The sequence below is a fragment of the Apostichopus japonicus genome, chromosome 21 (assembly GCF_037975245.1).
Source record: "Apostichopus japonicus isolate 1M-3 chromosome 21, ASM3797524v1, whole genome shotgun sequence".
NCBI classification, from domain to species: Eukaryota; Metazoa; Echinodermata; class Holothuroidea; order Aspidochirotida; family Stichopodidae; genus Apostichopus; species Apostichopus japonicus.
The window spans coordinates 2,072,039-2,094,894 of NC_092581.1; the positions used below are offsets into that span (position 1 = coordinate 2,072,039).

The window sequence follows — 22,856 nt, forward strand, 5'->3', positions numbered from 1 at the left end:
GTAATACATTTTCTGGGACTCCGAAAGACATGTGGCCGCTGGAGACACAATACCGAATACGCTAGGATGAATGCACTCTTTCATACGAATAATATCCCTGTTATCCTGCCTTATAAGTAACCAGGATTTAAGAGATTTCGCTGTACTCGATTAACCAGCCACGTGAAGGTTAATGTTCTCGGAGAACGTGAAACACCTACAATAGGCCACAGTCAGGCAAGAATATAGGCATAAAATCTACGTTTCCTAATAACCATTAGTGTATCGCAGTATCGGTTTTGCGAATTCTCTGTAAGTGTACAATTAGTTCTAGCGTATGTCGCCCAAGATATATACTAAGAAGTTTCTTTCCCGAGAAGCTACTATCGCGATTTCGGTCAAAGTACCCAAGATGCTAACTGGTGGTTGGATAATTTTTTAGTATCGTGATATGTAGCATGTAGGCTAGGCCAAGTCTAATGAGGCCCTTGCTATAGCATGGTGGGCTCATAATTGACGCACTTAAGCCTTTGACCAACGATGACTATAAAGGAAAAATAAAAATCACTCAACTGTATGTGTTTTTCATATGTGTAGCTCCTCAGAAATGTAATAATCTCAAAATATTTAAGGTTCTGTGCTTATGCATCGTACAAATTCAATTGAGCAGGATTTGACCACAAAATGTCTGCCGTGTCAAGTTCTTTCATAGGCCTACCCCTAAATTGACACATTCGTCGATTAGCTAACTGTAGTGTAGGCCTTAGTATACATCCATTGACTTTGGATGCTGTTTGCTATGCTCTGAGTCTCTAAGCTCAGACAGGTCAGGTCCCAGAGAGTAGTGATATCATATTGAGGTTCTGTTGGTTAATTTTAGGTGTAAGATTTCGAAATGCCCAAAAATTGTTCAAAACTTGGGGAGGGTGTAAAAAGCTTAAAAAAATACAATTTGGTCAGCAAATAGCTGAAATGGATCAAAACTCATGAGATATGTAATTCTGCTTGACTGCAAAAAGTTTAGGTGGCCTGCTGTATCGTTGCTAGTAATATTTGAAGGTGCGTCAATTACGAGGGTGCGTCAATTATGAAGCCTTTACTATACAGATAAAGAGGGCTGCCTAGGCCTAGTGTGTCACACATATCACTCACAGGTGCACACAGGAAACTGCCACCAATATGATTTGATTGTTACATCGCAAACTCATAGGTCAGTATGATGGTATAAATTGTGATAGCAAGGGCATTAGTATTATTTTAAAGGATGGACTAGACTAGAGCCTAGACTAGAGATGATGAGGATAAGCTCAGTGGTTTTAGATCTAGATGCTTCAGCTGTGTATGTGATTTCATGAAGTTTGTTAAAGCATCATATGGCATGAGAAAGTGGAATACATTACGTACAAATATATATATGCTTTACTTGCAAAATACATGCATGGTTTACTGCAAAATGCATTTTAGTCATATTTATACATTCTCTGACAATTATATTCATCCTTTAAAGTATATAGTCATATATTCTCCAGGCGTACAGAAAATATTTTTTATGTATTCTGTGCAAAAATATATATTCTCTTACAGTAAATATTCTGTAAAATAGATATTATCTCTAACACACACACAATTCTATGCCAAGAGTATAGTTATTCTCTAAGAGATAAAAAATCTTATTCTCTAAAAAAATAAACATCCTGTTCAAAAAATATATAAATTCTGTGACAGAAAAATATTGTTCTCTAACAAACTAAATAAATTCTATGACAGGAAATATATCAATTCTATAGAAAATATTATATTCTGTTCAAAAATATATTTGTAATCTATTTAAGAAAATATATATATCTCTAACAACAAAGTTCTATTCTGTGCAAAAAATATTTTCAGTAAGAAACATACAGTATATACGCTATACAAACTACAGAGCTCTGTAAGTAACTCACGGTTTGTTTGATTTTTATTTGTGTTTCATTAACAGATCTTATAAAATGGTATCTCTCCAAAAAGAGGCTGTGATGAATTCCAGTGAAGAGGAACTGAGTGAGGATGAGGTAATGTTTGTCTTGCTTATATACTGATATACTCTAGGCCAAATTTATGTGGTAGAGTTAAAGAAAGGAATCAGATGCTTTGATCTGAACTCTGTTGTAAGTGCTTGGTGCTTTAAAAATTCCCATGGCATGTACAGAATGTTTAGCTTACTGGCCATTAAGGATGACCATTGATGACCAAGTCTGACCAAGTCACAAAAATAAGTTTTGATCTGTTTTAGACTGTGACCAAGTGGATAAAGGAAGCAATGAGGCTTGGCAATCGGGAGGTTCCGGGTTAATTTCCCGGCCGGGTCATAGTAAGGTGGGTTTTTCATCCAAGAGCAAATTACAGAACTGAAATGACTTTATAAATTGAGAAAATTCCAAATTAGAGTTAAAATGTTTAATTGGAAGCCACTCGACATGTAAATTGTAATCCATAAGCCCTTGCGGGGCTCCTCCCACATTTGTGGTCGATTAATCGTCCTAAAAATAACTGCTGAATATTATTATTATTATTAGAAAACACTGCTATCAGCTTGTAGAACACTCGTAATTTTTGACAAATGATCCTCTATTAAGCGACCGACATTCATTGATTAAAATGACTGGACTACTTAGTTCAATACACATACTTACGTTAGGATAATTTCTCAGATGGAACACAAAACTGAGTTTTATGACTGTAGGGATCATCACCAATAAAGGGCTGTATCGATCAGTTGCTAGAGTACAGGTTTTTTAAATTTTTTATTCCTGAGGTGACCAGTTTGTATCCCATACTCAAAACAAAGCAATGTCTTTGCTCTCGTCAGACTAAGATGCCTCAGTACGGTAAAAGATCTTCGAGAGTGGCTGTAACATGCCTTTTGAAATCCGAATGACTGACAATTTAGGTCATTTCTCATCTTCAAGGGCAATAGTTATTTACTTTCATGAACTCTATGAATGATTTGATACGATATGCTTCAATGATCTGTCTTTAATATTCTGATGTCTTGCAGGAAGAGGTAGCAGACGATGGAAGGCATATCAAACTATTGACAGCAATGTCAAAGATGAGCGGTAAAGGGAGGTGAGCCAATGAAAAGGGAAAACAGAAATGTCAATATTTGTTTAAACTATTGTCACAATTCATCAAACACTTGGACATTGATGACATTTGAGAGTGGAGGTCATAAGGGGGATGGGATGGGGTTGAGGGGGTAGAGGAGGGGGAAGGGAATGAGCAGGAAAGATAATGGGATCTGAGAAAATTCTTTCCTTTTGTGGATTTCAAACACTACCTTTTAAACAACTAAGCCCAAAAGACAAAATTGTGGTGAGTGTGTGTGCCTTGTTATTACTCTTCCCCCACCCCCACCCCAACCACTCCCACCACACAAATCACCGACAACTGGTTGCATACTCGTAACATTTCTCATGAGTTAAATCCGTTCTGAACGGACACTTGAAAAAAATTTGTAAATTTTCAAAACAAACCATTAGTACAAAGCTTCATCTCTACATCAACTTTGAAGCACATTTGCCAAGGCTCTTTCATGAGGAGATAGATGTAAAGGTGGTGAAGGCATGACAGTCCTCTGCAACTATGAGCAGCTACTTTGGACATCTAAGGAAACTAAGAAAAACCCTAGAAAAGAATCTATATGAAGTAGTAGAATTTGTAACAAAAGTAACTTTCATACATTAAACATGTTATTGTCAGCAGATGGAAGCAGAGGACAGAACCAAAAGATCCTTTCCCAAGTACAGAATATAATATTAAATTAAAGATGGCGTGATCTTGGTGGAGAGCAAGCGGTTCATGGTCGAATGCTAAATTGTGGAAAATGAGAATCCACCAGCATTTTCTAATTATATATTGAGATGGAGTATCTCAGTAAACCTTGAGGAAATCCTCTTAACTTTTAGCTAGACTTACAGTGACCTGCTTTTTAATTTATTTACACAACAGAGTACCATTTGAATTGAAAACAGCTGTCAGATTTTGTATGGTATGCTGGGGGCAAGTGCAGGAGTGGGGGGGGGGGGAAGGGAGGGGGAATTTAGTATTTAGTCCTAGAATTTATTTTGTTCTGTAAATAGATTCCTTCACTACTTCGAAATTTTCTTTTTTTCACAGAGGAAAATCCCAGCTACGCTCGGAGCCGGGAGCGGTCTCAGAATTTGGACTGTCTACCGCTGGTGGTACGTAGTTATCAGGCTCATAATATTAAGTGTTTTGAAATGATAGAAGGCCATTGTTCTCGGTACATCTCAGTCCATTGGGCAACCATTTTCATGCTTGTCTCCTGAGCTGCTCAATTTCTTTTACTGTTAAAGGTGGGATTTGAAATCATTGTTAAACTTTAAAGAATAAAAATCAGTGGAAAATGAATGATTGGATGGTAAAAGGTGATAGAAGATGATAAAAGTGTTGAGGTGTAATTTCCATTGGATCCATCCGTGCCATTTTTCGAGATATCATTAGCCAAACGTGACACATTTGGTAGTAGAAGTAGACTTGGGGCATGAAGGGTTCCAACTTTCATCCATAAGAAGGGGCTTCAAATTTTACAGCAACGATGAATGTCGCCTAGTCATATTATGGTTAATTTTGAAACATCGTAAATTTTGAAAATATCCTGTTAAAGGAACTTGTTGCTCTTAGCATCCCTATTATAGCTCTGATGGGATGATGGGAATGTCAGTATTTAGGAAATTGTGGTCCTAACTAATTAGCTGACATTTTTAGTTTTAGAAGATTTAGGGTTGGTGTAAAAGTAAGTGGGTCTGACGTTTCGATCCTAGCAGGATCTTCTTCAGAGGCTAAATGACAAGTTACAGTATCAAAAGGGACAAATACACACACAGAATTCAGACAGGTTAATGAGCAGGGTGAACACAAAAGAGATAGATGTAAGGGGATTAGTAGACAAGGGATGGAGAGAAGAAACAAACCAACACTGTGGAAGAGGTGGTAGGAGATAAACTGTAGAGGGACAAAGAGAGGATTAAGGGAAGAGGGTAGGGAATAAACTGCAGAAGGAGAAAGACAGAAAAATGTGGAGAAAAAAAATGTGGAAGAGAGCTATGAGAAGAGTGGTGACAGATGGGGGAACAAGATTTAGGGTTAACGCATGTAATAAATATAACCTTTACATTGGACCACCGATATACCTCACTTTACATAGTTCTTTTTATTCGTAGCCATCTACTGAAGGGACAGCAATTTTTTAATTTTTTATTGATTTGTGTACAAACAGAAAACTTATGTATAGTGTGATGTGATATGGAATGGATGAACAAAATTTGCTGCCCACCACATCACGACTGTATATCATGAATTCTTTTTTTGAAAAATGTTATTTTGAAAGTTTTTTTGTTGTGGCTATTACTCTTTGATAATGAAATATCTGTCTGTCTGTCTCCAGAGGGTGTTGTCGAAGTCAGGAATCTTTTAAACTCTTTACAAAAGAACCAAGACCAGGTGTTCTTGAAGAAACAGCTCAAAAGTATTGTCTCCAAGAAGAAGACGCTGGACATTCCGTTATATTCTCACGAGGCGGAAAAGGTATGGAAAAGATGTCCTGCTTTCTGTCAAATCCTTTTAGGAGACTGGGGAATGAAAAACATTTATTACTAATTCTGCTGATTTTTTTGCAGTATTGTGCTGTTTTAAATAATTCCATAAATCCCACTAAGTTTTATGCTTGAACTTTATTAATAGTAAATAGATGGCTGAAAATTGAGATTTAACGTCTTGACTGAAGGATGACTACTTGCTGAAATTCCCCCTGCTACCTTCCTCCACCACATCTCCTAGCCCCATGCTTGAAGTCCAGAACAGGATATGGGACCAGTGTAACATAGCAACTTCCCCTACCATACTAGTAGGCTCATGCTTAGAAATCTGGAACTTAGGACCAATGGGCCATTTGCCAAATCATCTTCCACTTCCTTAGACTAACAATTTGAAATGTTGTGGTCTTGCATTTTTCCCCTTCTTTTAAGCATTATCCTGGGCCCATGTTTTAAAGATTTTGAGATACTTATCCACAAGATGACATAGTGAAATGAAGTATTCATTTGTAGGCTAATTTAAATTAAACGTATTCCTTTGTAGAGTTTAAAGTCAATTGTAACTGAAATTATAGCCAAGTATTTTAAGCCATTTCATGAGGTTGTCCTGGTTTGTATACAATGTGAAATACAAAATGAGCAAAAATGAGAGACTGATTTTCAGTGAAAATGAACTTTGAATAAACCCACATTAGATATAATTTAATCCTGGCCCTTAGTAGCTTTTGTAAAATAGCAATAGTTGTGCCGTTTTGTCTCTTAATTAAAGTGTTCTCTCAAGTAAAGTTTTGCCTGAGCTTGCACCCAGAGTCGATTCCTTTATTCCTTCCTTCCAAGTTTCGTTAATGTGAAATGTTTCTTCCTTTCCAGATTCAAAGAACAGTCGCTTACAAGAAGGTCAGCAAGGACATCGGAAAGTGGGACCAAGTCGTCAAAACGAACCGGAAAGTTGAGCATATGTCCTTTCCGTTAAACCAAGCCAAGATTGGTTTGCAGTCCACGGAAGATTTTGCTCAGAGGTTCAAGGTTTGTATTAGCCAGTTTATTCTCTGTCTCGGAAAACTACAACACATATCGAGTAAACGAAACGAAATCGGCAAGACATTGTGATTGAGGTTTACTTTTTGAATGTTTCAAGGTTTTCATGTCTTGTTTTATCAAAAGTTAAATCATGTTTCTTTGTCCAAAGTTATATCAGTACATAAACCTTCTTGTATTCACCTTCCCTGAGGAAAATGTAGCAAAGTTTCACAGCTGGTGGTAGCATTGACAATTAATAAAATTGCTCAACCATTTTTCCCTTTCACCCAACTTCACTCCGGTAATCAGTCCAATATTTAACCAGAAAAAACAAGATTTAATGGGTAAAACAATGGTTAAAATCACTGGTTCAGAATAATAATAACTTTTGTCCCATTTCTTACATGCAAAATATGTTAGGTCTTGGTGCATTAACTTCCAAAATTAAAAAACAAAAATTTTGTCCTTAAATTTATATCCAACATCACAGAATGCCAAGTACATAAGATTTAAGAGTCTCTGTGATAATTTGTTAATTCCATGGAAACTTGCAAGTTTAGCTCATAAACTGCATATTCATTGAATTTGTTGGAAATATTTTTTAAGATGACAAAAAAAGATGCTTTATAAGAAAGAAAATTAAATTAGAATCTGTTACAAGTATTAAATTTAGTTTGATCGTGAAGTTCCTTTGATCTGTCCAAAGAGAAAGTCCACAAAACTAAGGTATTTTATTCTCTTTTCTCAAGCACAATTAATATCCGATACTCGTTATGGTAAATGTGTCTGTATATGACTCACAAAAGGTAGGAAAAAAAATGAAACAATATTAAAACCCTGTTGAGTATCATTCATTGCAACTTGCATTGATTTTAGTATTAAATATGGTGCCTTTTAATCATTAGATCCCCAGTTCGAGTCACTCCAAGATTAATGTATGTCGTCCAGTTACAGAGTTGTTGACAATTGACAATTCAATTCAGTGTATACAACTCATAATCATACAGGTTAAATATGAATGTAAGAGACTGACTTTGGTCAGCTTGCGGCTTTGATAAGCCAATGGGGCTTCTTAGCGAGTGCCTGCTTGCAGGAGGATCTAAAATACAAACATACAATACATATATTTCAAGCCCTTGTGCAATTCTGTTACTTATCAAAATACTGATATCTTGCCTCATCATTCGTCATGTGACATACTCGATCACATTTTTGTAAATAATTTCTGGGTTGCTGATGCAGCAGTGAATTTTGCTGTTGTTGTATTACCCCCTCTAGTTATATCTTAAATTTTATTTATCTGAGGTGAGAAGAAATTGTAGAGAAGTATAAACTGTCATCGTCGTGCGACAGGGAACGGTTTATAAACACTATGTTCTTTTGTGTTAATTTTCTAGCCGACCACACCACTGGAGGAAGAAATCTACAAACTGTTGAACGGTAACAAATACGCCGAAACCAAAGACAAAGAATTAACCAGAGCAGAAGAGGAGGTGTTAAGCGCCATGAGCCTAGAAGAGGTACTATTTGAAAAGAAAAAAAAATATTTTAAAGAGTAAAAGTGGTAGATGTGGTGAGGGTTTGGGGGCTCAATTTAGGATCAAAATGGTGGTGGTGGTACGTACATATTTCCAACATGGCATGTACCAGTATTGTCATAATGACTCAAGGCAGAATTTTAGACTTGAGATGTTGACAGTCGAAGGAAATAAAAGAATAGTTTTAGTGCTCAGTTAATTTAATGTTTCCAGAGATATTCAAGTTAGAGGCAAAGGGGCATGGCAAACTTTCTATGGCAAGTTAGTAAATTGCCATGGATTTTCAGGGAACTGGCAGTGTACTGTAGCAACTTTTCTTTCTGACTTTTCAAAAATGGCACCAAGGCAATTTTGAAAGGTCCCAAAAGGAGCTTTAAACCAAACTTAGGAATACACACACAAAACTGACAGCAGTGAGGAACGATTCATAGTGTTGACTTTTTGTCAAGATCTGTTTACCTTTTATGCTTTAGCGCTCTGTTATTTTAATGCTTCTAGAGATATTCAAGTTAGAGGCAGAGGGGCATGGCAGATTTTCTATGGCAATTTAGCAATTGCCATGGGATTTTGAGGGAACTGGCAGTGGCCCTGTAGCAACTTCGTTTGTTTTTTGACTTTTCAAAAATGGCACCAAGGCAATTTTCCAAAATTTGGAAAGGTCACAGAGGCACTTTAAACCCAAAATGAGGAATACACATGTCACATACAGAACTGACATAAGCGAGGAATGATTCAAAGCGTCGGCTAAAGATCTGTTTACATTTCCTGCTGCAGTTGCTTCAGTACTAGCTGTGTTCCAATACAAACGTATGCTGGAGTTTCGGAACAACCGTTTGAGCCTTGATATAGAATATAGTTTCATGATCGAGGTAATTGCGAGGGCACCTACTGCAACCGGGCAGTCGTTGCATTCGGTGTTAGATGAATTTTAAGAGCACGAATGGGAAGGGATAGGTGGTCACCGATAGGGGGTCACCGATAGGGAAATTGTCATAGGTGTCGTCGGGTTTTATTGGAGCCCTGCATAGAACTGCTTTTTTGAAAATTTTATTACGCACTGTTTTGACAAGACATAATGTCATTACTATGTTTGGTAAACAACATGTCAACAGCCATTTAACATCATTCAGCTAACATGACGTCAGTTTCATCTCACATGAAACTTATGCGCAACATATGTTGAGGCCATATGTGGTCATACCATCCTTTATCTAAGCTGTGAGTTACAAGACGAGTGAAGGCACGATAAGACCTGTATTAGCCGCTCTTGTCCGGCAAACGGGGAAGGTTTCCTCGTATTGAGAACGGAACTGTTGGTTGGGTCGTGTTAGTGTGGCCAAGAAGTCACAGACTAAAGTAGAGGGAATCAGACTTTGATGTCCAAGTTATTGCTTATTTCCTGCAATGTGGGAGGCATTTTTGGCCAAAGTTGTATATCATTGCACTCCGTTAAGTGTAATATAGCTCCCCTTTGTGAGAAATGCCCCTCTTAAAATGCTGCTGTCCCCCCCCCCCTCCCCATTAAAATATTTGGCTACGACCCTGACTGAGGCCACCTAACACCCGGTCAATTAAGGGCCCAAATTGGCATTATATATTGGGCTTGTTACAAGTCTGAAGCATAACATACATACATGTGTCAAATGCATGGGTGGTGCATGCAACCCTTTCTAGTTCGTGTTCATACAATCCTGACCTCGACATGCCAATGCATACAAAACAAAAGTAATGACGCACTGGAGGGGTGGGTGTATATGATTACTTGATTAATTTAAAAATAAAAACAGTATTTACTTCTGCTAAAATCTGCATTTCTATTGTGCTAAAAACATTGTGTCGGAGTTTCAAAATGTTTTATCAATGCCATAGGTTCAGTTTTGAGATCTATGAATAATTTATTCACAATAGAATTTAAACAATTGAAAACAACGACATAGAAAGCTTTCAAGGTCACAATTCAACATGTTTTGATCCCAATACAATGATTTGTCTAAATTGGGGGAAAATATAAACCCCCCCACTCAAAACTTTTCATCTGGAAGAAATGAAAGAAGAAATGTATGACTTGGATCGACTTTGGCTGGCGTATAATAGGTGTAGAAAAAAAAATAATAGCACTTGAAATCCTGATATTTTTAGATTTTAATTAAACACAGGTTCAAGGTTGAATTTTCTAGCTTCGAAACATACGTCAATGTTTTGTTTTTCTCTGCATATTCATATTTTTCTGACGCAATCATACAACGTTTGGATTTTTCCTGTTCACTCCAGATATTATGTATCTCTGTTTGGAAATCGCATTAGTTTTATTAACCGGATTACAAATAAGTTGTCGAAATAACTTTTATTTGACAATTTTTTGCTTTTGACTGTTCCCTCTGAAAATAAGTTTATAACAGTATCATTAGTATTAGTCCCATTAGGCCTCTGTTCTAGTGTTAGTTATACCTGTGGCCCTCCCTTACCCCCCCCCCCCCCCGTCCTTACCCCCTCCTAGCAATTCTAAAGTGAGTTAATGCTCAATTTCAAAATAATATCTGATCAGAAAAAAAAATGGTGTATCAAGATGAGTCAATGGAAGCAGTTGGTACAGTGTTGAACACCTTAGTCATCCCCCTCTCCCCACCCTCTCTCCCCACCCCCCACCCTTGATAACACCAACCCTTCTAGATATTGAAGGACCATGAGAAACAGCTAGTTATTTGGAGGCTATTGCCAATTCCCTCTGATTATGGGCTTTCCTGCATGGTATATCACCCATCTATATAGAACCTCTGCCATTATTATAGGTGCAGCACGGTTTAATCTTCTAGCATTATCCTTGTAACACACCCTCCAATTGAAGCTAATGGACATTAAAGGCAGAATTTTTTCAGGTCAAAAAGTCAATAGCGCCATCTATTTCTAGAGCAAATTAAATTCAGTTTGATTTAGGTTGATACTGTTGAAACATGTGACTAATTGTTGGAGGCTAACAAACTGTTTGAAAACTTAATTAGCTTGAAATATAGACAAGGCTGCAGAGTCATGCAAAGTCCAAAGTTTCTTGACCAATCAAGCAGTGCTTGAAAATGATCAATATTTCTTTAAAAGCCCCCAACAATGAGTCAGCAGATTGCAAGGTTTGCAAGTGCAGTTTATGTAGTTATAAATTTTCAAATGAGTAAAATCAATCAGTATCATGTTGTGTGAACATGTGACATGTAATGACATGATATTGGATGTGAAAGGTGCAGGCTTGAATAATCATACTTTATCATACTAAACCAGTATTTATCTAAACCATTTATCTAAACCAGTATTTATCTAAACCAGTTTTTATCTAATCATACTAAACCAGTATTTATCAAAGATCATTAATTTACAACTGTACACAGAGTCTTGGGACCAATATAGCTTGAAATTATAGTAAAACTAACGCCATGCTCATTCTTAACTCACTCTACATTAAATTTTATATTTTACCATTTTCATACATTGACATTTAAAAAAAAGCAAAAATATTGATTCCTGCAATTTGTTAAAGCCAACTGCACTTGTTGTAAGTTTATGAGTTTGACAAGGTCATCAATTGTGTGCAGGTGAATGCTAAGGTCACATGAATATTTGGCAAATATAGTTTTCACCTAAAAGTATCAATTTGAAATTAACCTGGAATTAGGAAGGCAATTTGCAGAGTTTCTCAGTTCAGCTTTTGGCTACAACATCACTGGAATTGGTGATTTTGTATCATTGCAAGGCAGAGACTCAATCCACCCCCAATTTAATTTTTTTTTTTTTTACAAATATAAATAGGGAGAAATTCCATTGCAGCAGAAATAAACTTAAAGAAAAGCAACTATATAATACCATAATTAGAACTGATCATATTTAGTGTTTAAAAACCAATGCCAAAGCAAACAAACGTTCATAATGCATATTATTGGTGTTCTTAACAATGTGATTGCTCTGTATATTTTACGCCCACCTAGTCATTGTTGTTCGACTTGCAAAATTTTCTTTGTTCCTTGCCATCAATACAGGTGTTTGACTTGAATGAATAAATGTTAAATATAACTTATTGTCCATGATGTAAATCCAACATGGCAAGTTGATTTTGAGAAGAATGGAGGGGTTTGCCCTGAAAGATAACATGACACGTTGCAAATAGATTTTCCTGCAGTCAACATTAAGGAATAAAACCATCAGTATTGACTTCCAAGATTTGTTTAACCATTTGACTTTTGATCAACTTTTCATATCACTTATCCCTACACTTTATAATCAAACTTTCATTCACTATAAATTATGCTAAGTTTTCAAAATCATGAAACCTATAAAAACATGAATACATGAATGAATGAAGCCCCCTCCCCCTACCCCTCCCTTTTCCCCCTCCCCAACAGGAAAGGAAAAAGAAAAAATATTGTCATGATAGTGAAATAAGACTGTTAGACAGTATAGATAGATATTTGTAGTGCGATATTAATTGATATCATTTTATTACAGTCAAGTACAAACAAAATTGAGTTCATTCCTCTTGTACCTGTGTCCCACACCTACAGTACTCGTTCTGACCTACCTTGGCCTCAGCACTGGTAACATCCTTGTACGTCCCCCCCCCCCCCAACTACCCTCTCTAAGGTCACTCACCCGCCTTCTTCCATATGCACAGGAGACAGGTCTTTGTAAATAACCAAATGAGTAAGTTTTGTGGTTTCTAAACACACAGCTCTTCACATAAACTTTAAGTATTGGCTAGCGACCATGTGCACTGAACATTATAGATTGGATATACAGCTCTACAGTAGGGTAGAGACTATATAGATGAAAGGCAACACTTAATTCAATAATAGACATTTGTGGGACAAGTTCTATGGCATCACAATTTATGATACATATGTCAAAGTACAGGTTCAAAATTAGTTGATTGAAATGGGTATCCTGGGGTCTGAAGATGATTCATGATTAATAACAAGAAATATGCAGGAAATTTTCTACATCTACGTGTAAACGTGAAAAACCAGATCTTTATAGCATTTTGTATGGCAAGAATATGAAAAGTTTTTGCAAGTATGGAGTTAATAATGCATCTGGCAACAACCAGAGCGAATGATCGCATCTCGACAGTTCATTTGAGACTACGCCAGGGAAGAATCGAGGGTTTACCCAGTCAAAATATAAATTTACGTTCAATCAACTATATCTTGAGGTAGAGACATTAGAGATATTGAGATGGAGTTTTCGAAATTACACTAGAATATTTTACCTTAATACATAAGTGTCGCATTTTCCACCACGAGAATGTCCTTTTAACAGTTCAGTATTAAGAAATATAGAGAATGAGAGCTTACGTAAAATGAAATTGACAGAATACAGTTTAAAAAACAAATATTATTGACGTACTTGCGTTTTTTTTCTCCCTTCAATCTAGGCCCAGATTCGGAGAGCTGAACTTCAGAAATCCAGAGCCCTGCAGTCGTACTATGAATCAAAATGTAAACGTCAGAAAAGAATTAAGAGCAAAAAGTGAGTTTTTTTTCAAATTTTTTATATGCTTTATTTTTAAATATCTTTTCAAAAGTTTTGAAAGTCTGGAAAAAGGAACTTCTTGAGTGAATGGCTATAAAAGATGAAAAGGAGCTCAAGAAAGGAAAAAAAAAACTTATTACAGAGGTTGTACTTATCCTTTCATCGTTGGCAGGCAATTTCATGTTCATTAATAACTAATTAATGTTGACTGGTAAAAACAATGACTATAACATTAAGTCCCCTAGTCCATGTGTTCGCTTCTTCAAGCTCTTAGATTTTACCAACTAGGAACCTGTATTGGGCTATTCTCAGGATCTGTAAGACTTATCTTCATTTTTTGTGGTCTTTTGAAATAAAACAGAAGAATTTTTTTTGATTATCCACCTTACAAGCAGAGTCATTGTAGGCTACATAGCTTGTTTCCAACTATGAAGCTGTGGTCGAGCTAAACACTGTAACTAAGCTAGCTAAACACTGTAACTACGTTACTGTAACACTGTAACACTGTAACTAGCTAAACCAAGCTAAACACTGTAACTACGTATACATATGGAAGACCATAAAGGCCAGTAGATGTAACATATTTATACACAACAATCGTTTCACTGTATTGAAAATCAGATATCATCGTATCAAGAGGAAAGGCAAAGCCAAAGAGGAAGTGAAGAGGATGGAGGAGATGATGAAGACGGATCCCGAAGCAGCCGCAGAGGAATTGACGAAGATGGAGAAAATAAGAGCAGAGGTTAGAAACAGTTTGTAGTCATTGCACCTTGGTGAAGGAAAAAACCTTAAAGAAAACAGAAGGTTGTGGAATAGTAGTTATGTTTGTTAACCCAGGTTGGGGGGGGGGGGGGGGAGTTCCAGTGTAAATAAATGATACAGTAGCTGTTTTCCTACCTTGAAATATGAGTTTCAACTACGACATCAGACATTGCAAGTGCTTGGAAGTATTTCTTAAAAGATATCGTAAAAGTAACGGACCATTGACACTTTGTAGGCGCTTTGTATGTTTTTTTTATTTTGTCCTTATGTCTTCTATTTCTTGCTCCACAGGAGAGGATGAACCTACGGCATAAAAACACCGGCAAATGGGCGAAAGGGATGATGCGGTTTGGAAAGTACAGCTTAGAGGTATTAAGCGAATACATCCATTTCATGTGTTTCAGGGTTTTGCCGTCGGGCAAAGATCAGTAGGATTGAATAGGCTCCCACCCTTGAAAGGTCTTTGTGGACAGACATCTGATATATTTCATGGACTTTGTTTGAGGAAGAGAATAGAAAAGAAATAAAGTTTTTCTGAATTATGATTGATGTAAATATTAATGATGTAATCAGTATAAAGAAGTAATTAGGTAGGCCAGGAGTGAGGGAAGAAGGGATGCAGGGCTGGGAGCTCAGAGAAGTTATCAGGTAGACCAGGGGGGAGGGGAATTGAGGGGAGGGAGTGAGGGGAGGGCTTAGAGAAGTATTCAGGTAGGCCAGGAGTGAGGGAGGGAGGGATGCAGGGATGGGAGCAGAGAGAAGTTAGACCAGGGGGTGCGGGTGGGGGGGGTTGTGGGGGGAGGGAGGGGAGGGCTTAGATCATCTCAAACTAAGTTGTCAGACTAAGATTGTCCAGTTTATTATTCAGATAGCTACATATATGGCAGAAGGTATTTGTGTTTTTGCTCTTTTTAATTTAACATTTATGCAGGATTTAAAAGAGGGTGGCAGAGCTGTACAGAAAGTGTAACATTACTAAATGTCACTTTTCTGTGCTGACTGTAACCTCAAAATTTATTCAACTATTGTATCAAACAGAGCAAGACCGGATGTAACATTATCGTGTATGACCTGTGTTTTAGTATGTGTTTGATTTGACAAATCTCATTCCACATTTTTATTTAGGCTCGTCAAAAAATTGCCGATCAGTTGGACGAAAACCGGGTTCTGACTCAGAAAATAGCAGAAGTCGTCGAAGACGAAGATGGTCGGGCGGGAGATGCTGACAGAGTAAGAGCCGTTCCTCTGTCACTGAGTGACGTCAACAATCCTTGGTTTACAGGAAAAGTTCAAACTGACGAGGAGAAAAAGAGAGGAGGCAGTGACGGTACCGATGGAGCGAGAGAAGCAGGGAAGGAATTTTCTCGGCCAAAGGCAGTGGAAGCAGAGGCGGTGGATGACTCTGAGAATGAAGAGAATGCCCCCGGCGTCAAGAAAGACGAATTGGATGGAGAGCTGGAGAGGTTGCGGTCCAAGAGAAAGTTGCGCAGTGAGGAGGCCCAGAGAATCAGAAGGAACGGAGAAACCTCTGAAAATATGTCTTCTGAAGAAGATGAAGAAGAAGATGAAGAAGAAGATGGAGCTGAAGGATTGGCAAATGAATTGGAAGAAGGGAGAAAGGAGGAGGAAAGAGAGGATAAGAAAGGAAGAGTTCAAGATGATGCCCTTGGGGTTGGCCTCATCGACGAAGAGACGACAAGAAAAAATACGGAGGAGGATTTTGAATCCATCACCGAGATGGAGGAAGTGACCCCGAGCGAGAGATTGCAGGAGGAGGAAGGTAAGGAGGAGAAAGAGCAGACGACGAGGAGGGAAGGAGAGAAAAGTTCCAGGGAGGAGGCTAACGTAGATCCGAGTAAAGTCTTCACCCTGAAGCCGAAGAACGTCATCACCGTGGCACCTGATTTAGTCGTGGAAGGAGACGGCATGCAAGAGAGTGACCATCTCATGAATATTCAGCAGGCGTTTGAAGACGACGACGTCATCGACGAATTCAAAGCTGAAAAGGAAGCAGCGATAGAGAAGGGTAAACCTAAACCGGTGGACTTGACACTGCCAGGCTGGGGGTCCTGGGGAGGAACAGGAGTGAAACCCTCAAAGAAAAAGAAAAGGTAAGAGCACCGGGGCTGTTTGTGGTTTCACACATTTATTCCTTTAACGTAAGAAATTATTCTTCCATGGAAGCGTTTAAGCTAATAACCTACCATTAAAGCAATAAACTAGGGTAGGTCTCATATCCTATGTGTCAGATTCATGTGCGACTCACATTTTAAGTATCTTAGTCAGGTACTATTCACATATAAAGTTTACTGACTCAGTTACGACTCACTGTTTAAGTCATCAATTAAGGTGCAACTCACACTTACAGTATTTTAGTCAGGTACCAGTCACATACAGTTTGTGTGAATAGTTCCTGACTAAGATACTCTTAGTGTGAATGGTGCCTGAGTTGATTACTTTAACAGTACTGACTAAGATATGATTCACTGTTAAAGTAACCAACTTGGATGCCAGTAACATTTAATGTATCAGAGACAGGTATTTATTCACTGACTCAGATATGAACCACACAACGCATTAATATATGCATTAATATAAGCTTTAATATATGACATATATATATGACATTAATATATGACATTATACATAAATATATGACAAAATATATATATGCATTAACATATATGACCAAAAGTTCCCAGTTGGATCCATCCACAGTCACACATTGTAATATGGAAACTTTTAATGGTAATGCCAAGCAGTAGCACTTTTACTCTTGTTTTTCATGTAAAATGTGACCCTTCCTTTAACGGTAAGCAACCTTTTGGACCTGAAAGGCATTCCTGTCACACCTGTGGTTGAATGAGCAATACTGAAATCTTTAGAAATCTTATCAGGCAGACATCTTTTTGTTTCAAGACAACAAAGAAATAACAAGGGAAAAAAATGTCCTTTTCAATAACCTGTTGGCCAAATGCCAATTTGAATATAACATATTAATAAGTTATCAATGTCATTGAGTTTATGTGCCAACAAAGTAAGCTCCTGTGTTCTGTTACTCATGCATTCATGCCTCCGAGAAGAATGAATACTTTCAGAATGGGCAGATTATATAAATTTTCGGTTTGGAACTTGTCTAGCTGGGAATTGTGTGAATAGAAGATATCTGGAAGAGATAATACATACATTATTAACATTAGTAGGGATAAGTTCTTGCATGGGTATGGATGGTTGAGATGTGTGAGGCATGTTTGGGGAGCTCTCTGTTTATCCAGTGCACAGAGAGAAATCTTCATATGTTCGCTTTGCAACTCCATGTCAGCAATAGGATGAAAGGTGGTTTCAAACAAGGAAACTTTGAAGTGAGGAGGGCTGAAAGAAATCATTATGAACTCAGATTAAGAGGATGGGGGGAGGGGGGCTGGAGGATGGCTGGAGGAGGGTGGAGGGGGGGGTGGAGGCAGTGGTAGACACTTAAGTATGTGGCATTGAAGGAAGCAAATGTTGGTGAATGATGCAATGGGCTGGTAGTATAATAATGGGCTAAGTTGAGAAAAATGTACTGCTGGCAATGAAGGAATAGTGGAACAAAGTAAGTAAACATGGGCTGAATGAAATAGAGTGGGCTGACAAAAGAATAATGCACAGATAAGCAAGAATGGAGGTGCAGGAACAGTGGACTGTAAGTAAATGTGGGCTGAAAGAAACAATATGGGCTGATACAATAATAGTGGGCTTATGAAACACTGTAAGAGAACCATTATAAATAACCTACACATAGTGGGCTGAAGGTAAGTGATGTGGGCTGAATGAATCAGTATGGGCTGATACAATAATAGCGGGCTGATGAAACACTGTAAGGAAACCATTATAAATAATCCACACATGTAAGAATTGTGGGCTGAAATATAAGCAATTTGGATTGAAAAAAACCAATCGAAGGTCATTTGGGGTCAAATTGTGAAAACCTTGTAAACATTGTATCTCAATATTGGAAGCTTGGGCAGATCGCATACTTGGTATGAAGGTGTATAACATTGAGTAAAAGAAGCCTATTGATTTTGGTGGAGGTCACTTGGGGACAACAGTTCAAGGCATGAAAGCCTTGTAAACATGATATTGCAAGAAGGGAAACTTGGACAGATCTCGTATTTGGTTTGTAGATGTACCATATCAAATTTAACTATTTAAGGAGCCTATTATTGCTTTTGGTGGAGGTCAAAGGTCATTTGAAGTCAACCATCGCCAAACATTTACTTTACTCCCATCTTACCTGTCTCTCCACACTTACACATCTTCCTAAACATAATATGGCAAGCTTGGACAGATCGCATAATTGGTATGTTTAATGTACTACACCGAGTACAAGAAGCCTAATGTTGTGGGCGTAGGTCAATGGTCGCATGAGTTCACCAGGGTCAAATTTTGAAAACCATGCTTTGCACAATTTTCAACAAGGACAGATGCCATATTCAGTATGTTGATGTATCTTACACAAGTCTGATAACTGCTCATGTTACATCATCGAAACCACAATGCATTTTTGCATTCTGGGTTAAAGATCTAAATTGTATCCCTGATGTCTCTGCATGGCTAGAAGTGGTATGAGGTACTTGGTAACCAGGAGGTGTAATAGAGAGTTGGGTGGGGGGGAGGAGATGTATTATTTGTTACCCCCCAAAGGCTTTTATGAAATTATTCGTTCAATTTCTACAGGTTTATCCGCCAAGCCCCACCAGCGGCACCTCGTAAGGATGATGGCCTCCACCACGTGATAATCAACGAAGACAGGGATAGAAAGATATCCCTCCATCAGGTAGGCCTGCGAATGTCGATACCACTTAGTCTACTAGTGTTCATGTTCGCATTTAGAACCAGAGCCCAGATAAAAAACGTAGGCAGACATGATCATAACATGCAATACACCCCCGACTAAAACTTTAGGGAACTCCCCGGCTATTTTTCTCCGTTCTTGCTTTCGCAGGCAATGAATACTAATAAGCATATTTTGATTTTGTTTTGTTTAATTCTAAACAGGTTTTATTGCATTGAGGTGTTTTAATTGTATTTGGACAAGTTCCACGTCGACGGTGCGTTTCATTTCCTCAAGTCAATAACAACTAAGAAGACATAGCTTGCATAGAAAGAAAAATTTAACACTGTATCTCTGTATGATTTGGTATTGTGAGTACAGGTATATATAGAAGGAAGCGTTTCCATGCCCCAGAAATAACATACGTTATAATCAGTGGCTTGAAAATTATGGGTTCCACCCCCCACCCCCAAGGGATTTACATCCATGACACATTTCGTACTGTGGGAGGGAGGGGGATGGATGGGTAAGATGTTATTTTGACCATGGGAGAGGTTGACCCTTCTCCTTTGAGAATCTTTGTTGTTGCAAAAATGGTGCTTAGATGCAACATGATGAGCCAATATTTTGCAACATTTTGAAACAACGGTGATGAATTTTCAACTGCTTAGGTGTTATTCTGGACACGTACATGCATGTTAAATATTTATTTACTCTACAATAGGGTCATATTTCATTGGGCTAAGTAACGTGATGTGGCTTTTAGGTCGATGAGTTTGTTTTTGAATTTGCACCTCAAACGTATGAAAGAGACGTCACTACCTTCTAATTCTAATTTTTTTTTTTCTCGTTTCATCATTTCCAGGTTCGTGATTTGCCCTATCCCTTCTCCTCCGTGGAACAATTCCAAGGGTCCATACGCGCTCCCATCGGGGACACATGGAACACACCGTCCGCCGTCGCTAAGCTAACCAAACCGAGTTATTCGACAAAGCTGGGGACGATCATTGAGCCGATCCAAGAGGAGGTACTGAAGAAGGGTGCTAACAAGAGACGAAATCGGCCGAAGCCGGACATTGAATTGGACGGACCTAAATCAAAGAGAGTCAAGTCAAGAAAAATAAAAGACAAGAGACAGAATAGAGGAAACGAGCGAAAAGCAACGGTGGAATAAAATGACACATCTGATTGCAGAAATGTTATTATTTGGAGTTATCACTCTGGTTAAAAAAACAAAACAAAGAAAGATTGATGGTTTTCTTGTAAAAGTGGAAAATAAAAGTCAAAACAGATTTTGCGGCTTTTTGGAAAAGGCACTTCACGGAGAGGAACGCAAAAACAGTGTTAGACTGCATTAAATCTAGGCAAAGTGAATCGACCATGGAGTAATGCACGAAGACACAGGTCAAACTTTGATTCGATCATCTTGAAAGAAAAATGCTTTTCATTACGCTGTGCTCGGTGTGCTGTGTATTAACTTATGCATAGTACAAGAGGGATTTTCAAATGTTTTCATAAATAATGATAGATAAACAGAAATAAATATTAAACAACACTTCCCCAAAGCGTACATACATATCCGATTAAAAGGTGGAGAGACAATGACGAGTGAAAGGTACCACAAGCCACCACAATGTTTTAAGAGTACGAACACGGTCGTGACGTCACAAATTCACTCTATACACCGATATATCCAATGTAGGGTGGACCACATAGGCCATAGAGCCATCGTAGTACAGATGCCTATTTGACAAACATATGGGGGTTGAAATAAAGACTTCAAATACACCCTCAAAGTAGATTTTGCCATTCCAAATTCCTGGTTAAAACTTTTATCATTTCGATCCATACTCTTATTAATGTCAAAGTTGACATTATTCACGGACTGTCCGTTTAATACCTCGTGAAGTAAAGGTGAGTGAGCCTCTCAATCATATCGAAATACATAAGTCATTAATCATCGATAATTCTATTCATTTAGTTAATTTATATTTCGCTCCATCACAAATACCACATAAGACACAATACTATATATTTAGTAACACTACATTTATTTAAGTTAAATGGCCTAAAATACTCTTATAATGTAACGGCAAGGAAGAGGTGGTATATTGGAAGCAGGACAGGGCGCTTAGGACCCTGGAAATAATTTGGACAAAGTGAATCTGTGAAATGAGAACCACGTCTGCACTGGTAATAATTTTTGGTGGCTTGCAGTAAGTCCAAATGTCATTTTCTCTCAACCTGTACATCACCTATATGTACTTTGTGAAGTGTTTTTTTTGGTGGGGGGTGGGGATTAATATTATCTATCAATGATGTGCAAAGCCTCTTCACTGTTCTTTAAAATGGTTGTCAAGGTAACAAGGATAGAAAATGGAGGCCATCTGTTACTTAACAAAACAGCCATATCGACACATGAAAAGATCATTTTGTTAGATGGGGGGGGGGGATTAACCCAGTGATATTTCATGGCCAGAGTGGAATCATTCCAGCTGTGTCTACAAATGTCACCTCTTTTTAATCAGAGAGGTTTTACTGAACAAGTTCACATTGCTAGGTGGAAGCTGTAAAGCCATCAAAAACTGATAAACAATTAATAATATATTTACTTAATCTAAGATAATAAAAAAGACAATAGATAAACACTCTGTCTTTTAATTTAGTTTCCATAATCGTTTTATCGACTTGTCAATGTCTTTGATTTGACCTCAGTCCCATGATAGGTCATCTCGTCGTAGAGAGGTCTGTAAGGTCTGCATATCTCGTAGCATCCTGACACCTCTCTGCATCTGGTTTCCCTCCACGCTGATGGGCCTAGCCCCCCTGCCCTTAGTTCTCACAGTGGTTATCACCTGGACCTCAGAGTCACCTGATTGTTTCTTGTTGGACTGTCCCTTAGATTTGGTTGGCAAGGCTCTCGTCTTCCTGGTTTTCTTTTCAGATAACTGTGGATCAGCCAATAAAAACCAAAACTAAATAACAAAAGCTGACGTGATTGGACAGTTTGCCAAAATTGACAAGCTGTGTATATAAACTCTAGCCGTGAGATGAATAGTTAAAACAGGGCACTCCAATTCATCAGACCACATAACTCCAAAAATGATAAAAAGCATTCCAACCTTTCCGAAATGTGAATGGAGATGTATTATACCACATACATTATGTACCTATGCATGTCACAAGATAAACATGATTATATACCAGGATAGCAATGCTGCTGTTAGTTGATGTATTTATGTATGTATGTATGTATGTATGTATGTATGTATGGGTGTATGTATGTATGTATGTATGTATGTATGTATGTGTGTATGTATGGTTCTTGACTGTTGTATCTCTTTCAGCTGAGAACTCTGATGTACTTATATATACCCTGGCTGGTACATTCGCCATAGATGGCAGTCTTTATACAAATAAATGTCTCTACGATATTTGTCGACCAGCAGTCGTTCATACGTGACTGACTATTACATTTCTGTTGAGTGCTACGATGTTATGTATTCGGCTACAGTGCGTACATGTTTAACAATCCATGCGTATCTCTAATTCTACATGGGATGTCTGTATTCAGCTACAGTGCGTACATGTTTAACAATCCATGCGTATCTCTAATTCTACATGGGATGTCTG

At 37.9% G+C, this 22,856-nt stretch overlaps 2 protein-coding genes across 5 annotated transcripts in view; one reads left to right on the forward strand and one right to left on the reverse strand.

The window, feature by feature from the left end:
• Window positions 1–20,398, forward strand: LOC139962901 (U3 small nucleolar RNA-associated protein 14 homolog A-like). Of its 2 annotated transcripts, none has more exons than XM_071963293.1 (13): window positions 1–291; window positions 1,958–2,030; window positions 3,017–3,087; window positions 4,138–4,202; window positions 5,429–5,568; window positions 6,447–6,602; window positions 7,994–8,116; window positions 13,548–13,642; window positions 14,267–14,390; window positions 14,702–14,779; window positions 15,536–16,521; window positions 19,127–19,226; window positions 20,089–20,398. In XM_071963293.1, exons 2-13 carry the CDS (start codon window positions 1,968–1,970, stop codon window positions 20,395–20,397), a joined length of 2,310 nt encoding a protein of 769 aa, XP_071819394.1. In that variant the 5' UTR covers window positions 1–291; window positions 1,958–1,967; the 3' UTR covers window position 20,398. The 2 variants fall into 2 exon arrangements, with proteins under 2 accessions (XP_071819394.1, XP_071819393.1); XM_071963292.1 differs by having other exon boundaries at window positions 2–216.
• The window catches only part of LOC139962903 (centrosomal protein of 57 kDa-like), a 23,132-nt gene continuing 20,665 nt past the window's right edge, over window positions 20,390–22,856 (reverse strand). For all 3 annotated transcript variants that reach the window (XM_071963294.1, XM_071963295.1, XM_071963296.1), the window contains exon 9: window positions 20,390–22,171. In XM_071963294.1, the coding sequence (XP_071819395.1) occupies window positions 21,935–22,171 (237 nt within the window). In that variant the 3' untranslated portion in view covers window positions 20,390–21,934. The remainder of the gene's footprint in view (window positions 22,172–22,856) is intronic.